At 34.8% G+C, this 7,665-nt stretch overlaps 1 protein-coding gene across 2 annotated transcripts; it reads right to left on the reverse strand.

Moving 5' to 3' along the window:
* Positions 1–1,313: 1,313 nt before the first annotated feature.
* On the reverse strand, positions 1,314–7,141 carry LOC105792513 (E3 ubiquitin-protein ligase JMJ24). 2 transcript variants are annotated; one of them, XM_012621121.2, is made up of 14 exons: positions 6,913–7,141; positions 5,973–6,565; positions 5,432–5,568; positions 5,261–5,360; positions 5,024–5,156; positions 4,881–4,935; positions 4,031–4,709; positions 3,591–3,920; positions 2,802–3,209; positions 2,643–2,715; positions 2,346–2,431; positions 2,039–2,158; positions 1,822–1,892; positions 1,314–1,584 (listed from the first exon to the last, which is right to left on the reverse strand). In XM_012621121.2, exons 2-14 carry the CDS (start codon positions 6,510–6,512, stop codon positions 1,488–1,490), a joined length of 2,829 nt encoding a protein of 942 aa, XP_012476575.1. In that variant the 5' UTR covers positions 6,513–6,565; positions 6,913–7,141; the 3' UTR covers positions 1,314–1,487. The 2 variants fall into 2 exon arrangements, with proteins under 2 accessions (XP_012476575.1, XP_012476576.1); XM_012621122.2 differs by having other exon boundaries at positions 2,814–3,209; positions 6,913–7,140.
* Between the last annotated feature and the right edge of the window lie 524 nt (positions 7,142–7,665).

Below are 7,665 nucleotides of genomic sequence, written 5' to 3' on the forward strand. Positions count from 1 at the left end.
AAAATCAGTATTTCTTTTTATTTTTTATTTTTTCTCTTCGTTTTTAATCACTGGTAACAGCCTACATAGCTCTAATAACAAGGTAACTTGGGAGTAATGAATTACTATAATCCAAGATAATTCCTCCTACAATCCTAAATCCTTTTACAACCACATGTCCAAAGTTTAATAAATTCAAATCTCTCTTTTAGGTATATTGATAAATCTAGTACTCAACATTTATATTTTATATTTATTTTTAATTAAATTTAATTATTAATATTTCAAAAAGAGTCAAATTATTTTTCTTTAATGTAAATGCTAACTAAAATATTTATTTTTTAATATTACTTGGCGTGACAACCTATATGACAATTCATATAAACTTTATGCTTGGCATGATACTATTTATCTTATATGTCACGTTAATAAATAATTTAAAAATTATAAAAAATATATAATTATAAATTTAAAAATCATAAACGTTAACGTTATGCCTTCTTTATATTAAATCCGAATATCTATTCTTTATAATAGTCATCTAATCCACTTAGTTAAATATTTATGAGATTTTAAAATAAATAATTTTTTTTAATAATATGTTTTAGCTAATATGATGAAATTATAATTTAATTTCGGCCTCTCCTAAATTTTTTTTTTTTTTGGCTTCATCCCGAAATTGAAGCTTCTTGCATTTCCCCAAACATTGCTTCGATGATAGAGGTATCCCCATTCTTGCACAAATTCGAACTGGGGTTCCTTTTAACTAATTTGCATGAATTGATTGTTGAAAAATATACTAATAATTGGCACAGGTTCGTCATAGTGATGATGAGATGAAGAAGAAGATTAAGAGTAGTGAAGTGCAGGAGATATGGAAATAATTGGCTGCCGTGGTTGGGATGAAGCAGAAGCTGAAGTTGTTGCTTATTTGCTTAAAAATGCAGTTACGCTGAAAACGATTCGTATAGATACTAGTCGTGTTGTTTTAGCAAGAAGGGATTGGAGGGAGTCGAGTCGACGAATAGAATGGCCAGTTGTATCTTAAACTTATGGTGTTCATAATCATGGTTCTACATCAGAGCTTTGGTCAGCATCTACTTTTTCAACTGTGCCGAACATAGCTACACAAGTTGCGGCAACTTGCATCCATTGTCACAAAGTCAGCTGCACTCGACGCCTCACTAGCAATCATGAAGGCTCTGAGGTTCAAGGTGGATGCTGGTGGTGGTTCATCAATGTTTTCAGATAGCTATGGATATTTTCGTAGTGAATAGGTTGTATGAATATAAACTGATACATTTAAACCATATAGTGGAAGTTGCCAATGTTCCTTCTCAAACATGATTATATTGTCAAGAATAGGATGTTTTGAATCATCAAGTATCAAAAGCATTAAGAAGGTTACATATAAATACATTTATACACTAAAATTCCTTCAGGAACCCACAATGGCTCATGGAGAAACTATGGTTTCCATAACAAACCTACAATTACTATACAGAAATTCAGGCACAAGTTATTTGACTTCGCTTCACAACCTCCAGATTCTCCGATACTGCTGAGGTTAAATTAGGATCTTCGAATCCAAGCTCAGCACCCAATCTGCAACAGGGGCAGGGATTAGAAAGAACGGATTCAGCAGAAGAGAAAAAGCAACTTCGAAGGGAAAATGAAAAAGTAATGGGTAGGAGAAGCAGTTTTAGGGAGGGCAAGCTCTAGAATGGCCTATACTTTCGCAAGACCGAATTCCTAACTGAACATGCACTTGCATCTAAATTATCAAAATGAACAAAATGAAATGTTAACATAAAGACCAAGATAAGTTAAAATTTTACTTACTTTGGATCCAGCACCAATTTCTGGACCTCTTTAATGGCCGAACTAGCTGCATATAACGAGATCTTCCCCACCTGATTGAACATGATGGTAAAGTTGGTAAACTCACTGGGACAAAAAGGTCTTACATGACTCATGATTTAAAAAGAGTCTAGGAACTTGACAAACACATGATAAAGAAAGCACTGAACACTTTTCGGGATAATTTTATTAGCCTGACCTCCAAAATTTGAAGTTTTCCGTCATGGTCATTTGGAAGACAGCGGATATCTTCAGCCAATCTTACAGCCTCCCCCACACTTTCTGGAAATAAGAAGTCAAGCCCTAACTGAACATTGGACTGAAAGTTCAACAAGAAGGAAATAAGTTACTAATTTCCACGCAGACGAACATCATTTATTGAACAAGGTAAAAGATTATCATATAGGACATACTCAATGACATCAAACATCACCTTCTCAGCAGGATTTGCAATAAAATTACAGAACTTATCGAAACATGGAAGGTTATTTATCAGAGAGACCTACCTGGAGATTCCTCACTTGGAAAGGGCAACCAGCAGGGAGAAAGACAGCTTGCCCCAAATTCTGTTCAAATGACCATGGCACCACTCCTGTAAACGAAATGAACAACAATCAACACTTGATCATCTACTATATTAATGATTCTATTATAGCAATAAAAGGAAAATATTGAACTTTTTACTGGATTAAAAATTAGAATAAGATTTTCCAGGAGAATTTGTTTTGACCCAAAATCCAATTTCATCTACTATAAAATCAGTTTGTAAACTTTTTATAGACAGGTTGTTTATCTTATCTTACCAAATTCTTGCCTTAATTTTCTCTTATGATGCTCATTCAAGTACACCACTTCGTCATACAGAGGACGCATCACCTAATAATGAAAATAGAAAATCATCAACATTCACTTTTACACAATGTGTTAAAAAGTATATTCCACAACTAAGAGCATTAACTTACAGAATCACTTACTGCACTTTCAGGCTTCCTGAAATCCCTCCAATGCTTTTGCAAATACTCAGTTAACTTCGGAACATCCTGTCGACGAAAGACATCCCAACAGGCTCCCGCTTTAGGATTTCCTATCACGTCCCTGCTATCCCCATTTAACTGTTCAAAATCCGCAGATTTCTCTGCAATCATGGTAGTTTCAGTTTCTTGATCCTCATGTACATCAGACGTGCTCTCAGATTCATCATCCATATCAGGCCCATCAATAGATAAATCAGGCAATCTTTTCTCATCTGACCTTGTTTCATAATCCCTCAAGGACTCATTTACCTCAGATTCCCCATTGGATTTGAGTATGTCCTTTTTTGTCCTCTGACCATTTACCTTTACTTCACATGTATGCACCAACAGATACACCTGGAAAACAACTCAGCTTTCAATTCATACGCTTCACCACAAAGATTCATATTTACTTTTAATCATTACAAGAAAGCCTTGATGGTTATACAGATTTTGTTCGTGACTTAATTCAGTGTCCCTTTCATATTAAAAGGTTTGAGCTAGTATAAGACAAAACGAGGCCTTGACCTCGCATGTATAATAGACTAAAAATTGCAAAACACAATGCACTGAATGGAAGCCTAAATCTTATTCAAGCATTAGATTCCAGTATAAGATACAGAGATCAAGACATAAAGTAATATAAACATAGAAGACTTCAGTTTCATAGCGTCCTTGTAATAATTAATCAAAAATGAATTTCCTTGATTAGTCAAGGAGAGGGGAAATGCAACTTACCATATCTCGCATTTTGAAATGGAGATTGGTTACCGAATTCCCTCTATCAAGTTCTTCATAGGTCCCATAAGATAAATAAATCTTAGGTCCAGCATCATTTTGCAAAGAATAATGGGGCAATTTTGCAGCAACATTTAGGAGACCCAACCTGGAATGAATGTACTCAAGTAAGGGAAGTTTACTGATGAACTCAGGTCTCTGGAACATCAAAAACTCTTCCGAAGCACCGGGAGAAGGCCAATCTTTCAACTTCAACATTTCTGGCGGTCCATTTTCATGTGTCCGCCCCTCTGTGTATCCTTTAATGAATTGATCAAGTTCAATATCAACCTGACATCATATCAAACCCAACATGCATCTGTAAGAGAGTGACACATAATATCAATTAAATTACAGAGATATGAAGATCACGCACATATAAGCAGGAGCATAGAGCCTACCTCTGACCAGTCTAAGCAATCTATGGCCTTCACCATTCTGGTCTCATCTTTTATTTTCTCATCAGCCGTCTCCTGAATTCCTCTCCAAATAGCCATGGGATCCCAACTTGAAATGGATGAGCTATCAAATACCTCTTTAACAATCACAGGTTCACCCTTGCTCCAATGATTTCTAAAATCAGCAATCCCTTCTGCTTTAATATCATGAGATGAAGGGCAGTACAAAAGATTATCATCACTACCTTCTCTGTCAGCAAACTGACAAAGTCTGGGATCATTCAATTCAGTCTTCTCCGAACTTTCAACATCATAAACCTTACAGCCACTAACCATTTCCTCTACATTCTTAACCAGTTTTGCAACCCAATTCATCTTAAAAATACGATTTAGGTTTAATGAGTGATGACCGCAACCACCATACTCCTTTGGAGGACATGGAATACTGCCATCACTGTTGGCTTTCCAGCCAGAGAACTTATCCAAGAAATTCAGTTTCAATTTGGATACTTGTCCCATAGAAGTTTCTTTGTCTGGAGTTCTCTCACCGGTCTCATTTCCTATATCTTCAACACCGACAGAAGATGCACCCCGAAGATCTTGACAGCAACGGAGACACAGATCATATGAGCAATTTGGACAATGCCGATGATAATCAACAATTGGTATCCTACAAAAGTTGCTGCAAAAAGACATGAACTATATGTCCTTAGTACAATAAATATGAGAATGTGTTAACCATACTTTTGTAAATCTAATTAATAAACCTCACAAACGGACAGAAAATTAACCTATTAAACTAACCACACTAAGTGAGATGATTTTAAAATAGCTAGTAAATGTTATTAGGTACCAGCACATCTGCTCATCTGCATTCACCTTTGCCCTAAAAAGGTCTATTTCAGTTCCTGAAAAACATATTTAATAATGGTTAGATAAGGACATTAAACTCAGTAGGAACTTGAGTTCAAACCATTTAATCAACAAGCATCTTACTACGAAGTTTTCTTTCCAATTCCACTTCAGAACACTGTTCCTGATGGATCTTCTTAATAACAGGAAGCACTGAAGATAAAAGACAGTAGTGATACTGTAGCTTGTCCAGGACAGGTATTTCCCGAATCCTTACCTGCACTCGGTGAAAAGTAAATTATTCCTCAAGAAATTATACAATTAAACTGTCAAAAAATCTATTAATTAGACATGCAAAACCTTTGAAAGGGAGGAAAATACCTTTATCATGTTATCACCTCGTAAGCATGCCTTGCAATTACAGGAACCACGACATGCAGGACAAGCCTTCTCAATTTCTTCCAATGGGGTATTCGAGTACCTAAAAAGCAAAGCATAAATAATTGCTAGAAAACGGAAATGCGGGCATTTTTAACTAAACGTTCAACTTACCATGAGGAGATACAGCCATCACAATATCCTCTCTTTTCACATTTGAGGCAAGAAGTAACTCTCTCTCTATCATTCCGCCGGCATTGATGGCAAGTTTGCCCGACAAAAACTTCTTCAGAGGAATTTTCGGAGTCATCCTGAAAAGCACCACATTAATATCTGCATCAGCAACATAAAATAGTAAAAAGAAAAAAGAGAAATAATCATCATAGAGCATGAAAGGAACCCTGCAAATCAGCAATATCTTGGAGAAAACAATCATAAAAAGTCTGATTATAAATTAACTATAAACTTTCAACTCATTTTACCCATTCATTTGCTATGAAACCTAATAAGATGGTAACCTATTCTCTCCATTTTTTTCTAATTGATACTATTATCACGATCAACAATAGGACCGCCACAATGTCTTATATGGGCAAGATTCCCCCTCATGAAGAATCACCCTTACTAAAAGTCGAGTATATACAATACATGTTATATTCTTTAAGATCAAACAATACTAATGCTACCAGAACCACCATGTTGTAAGTTAACTCACTGCCGCCATAGCAACATCATCATTGCTTCTCTGTGATCTGTTCCTGGATGAATCTGCAGCAGAAAAAGACGGTGTCTTGTATGACCTCCAACTCTCTTCAAAAGGTGAGCCATCTCTTTGATAATCATCTTCCACCTTTGCAGAATTTCGTGCCGAGAGATTCCTCATAGGAGGTGTCTCAGGTGAATACTGAATTTGATTCTTAGAAACCTTCTCTTTATGTTTCTTCCCAGAAACTGGAGGAGGATAGTCCTCGACTTTCCTACTAACAGGCGGCACATCAAAGTCATCACTCTTAGTGTCTCCCCCATACATCTCAGTATCACCACCCAACTTCCTCTTTTTCTTAAGGCTAGCTCTTAATGCAGAATTGGCAGCCCTCCTTTTAGCCTGGATATAATGTTTTTCACAAACAGTTTTATCTGGCATAGACATGGCAGTACACCTCCATTGCTTCCCATCTGACCTTTTGCATCGCAAATCATCAGGTATCCCAACATTATCCTCACCATTCCCAGAACCTGATCTTGGATGCTCCATTCCACTTCTTTGCAATTCAAATCCACTAGTAGTAAAGCATCCCCAAATTCAACCTAAAAAACAGTAAAAAAAAAAAAGTTCCTAAATTCACCTACTAAACCAGTAAAAAGAATATCACCAAAAACAATCAACCAAAAAAAAATCCAAAAAAATAACTACAAACCCTTTATTGGAAATTCAAAAAATTGAACCAAAATCATAAACATAAACAAGATTGGCAAGACAAAAGAACAAAACCCAGATCATTAAACAAAGAATCAATCAGTTAAATTTTCAAAGAGAACCCCAGACTCTTAAACCCAGAAATAACTTTTAAAAAAAAAAGCAAATGTAAAAACAAAACCAAAACCCCCAATAAATTGAGGGGGAAAAAACAAAGAAAGAAGAAGAATGAAAGAACCTGAAGCTAGGGCTTTGATAGAGAGTATGAGACGGAGAAAAAAGGATATATATGGGGCGACCCAGAGTTTTGTAAAGCCAAATAAACAGTGGTTGGATCGAACTGTTACTTGACTTCACGGTTTTTCGCTTCTACTGTGGGTTCCTTTTTTTCTTTTTTTTGTTCTTTTTTTGGTTGCTGGTTATTTCAGACATGTCTTTGTGAAAGTTCGTAATAACTAAAGTACTGAACAACTGTTTAACTTCTGCCGTACCATAAAATCCCCAACATCATCAGCCCAAAACAAAAAAACTCAATATTTTGAATTTACATAAATCATCCCACACATTTTAGATTTATTTATTCCTCTAATTTAACTAACTTTGGATTTACATTTTAAATTTAGATATGTTTATTTCGCGATTTAATTTTTACATAACGAAAGTGTTTTTAACTTTTAATGATATAATGATGACATGGCTCATTTTAGGCTTCGAAATTAATGTGGATAAATTTGAATAAAATTTTGTTTTAGTCACCTAATTAAAAAAGTTATAATTTGACTATTACTATGTTCGAATGGAACTCTTTTAGTCGTTATAATATCAATTTTATTCTTCAAATTTTATATTTTTTAATTTTTATTTTTTAGAACTTTTCAGAATTTTCTAACTTTTAAAAAGAATTTCAATTTTTATTATTTTATATGGAATTAAGGTTAAAGTGACATAAAGTATAAAATTTTAGAATTAAAATTATTATTATACCGATTAA

The sequence above is a fragment of the Gossypium raimondii genome, chromosome 8 (genome assembly GCF_025698545.1).
Source record: "Gossypium raimondii isolate GPD5lz chromosome 8, ASM2569854v1, whole genome shotgun sequence".
NCBI lineage: Eukaryota > Viridiplantae > Streptophyta > Magnoliopsida > Malvales > Malvaceae > Gossypium > Gossypium raimondii.

Coding starts and splice junctions, on each gene's coding strand:
- LOC105792513 (XM_012621121.2), bottom strand. CDS start 6,512: ATGGAGCATCCAAGATCAGGTTCTGGGAATGGTGAGGATAATGTTGGG. Junction 5,157..5,260: donor GAGGTGATAACATGATAAAG/GTATTTTCCTCC, acceptor CACCGAGTGCAG/GTAAGGATTCGGGAAATACC. Junction 2,716..2,801: donor AAAGTGCAGTAAGTGATTCT/GTAAGTTAATGC, acceptor TTTCATTATTAG/GTGATGCGTCCTCTGTATGA.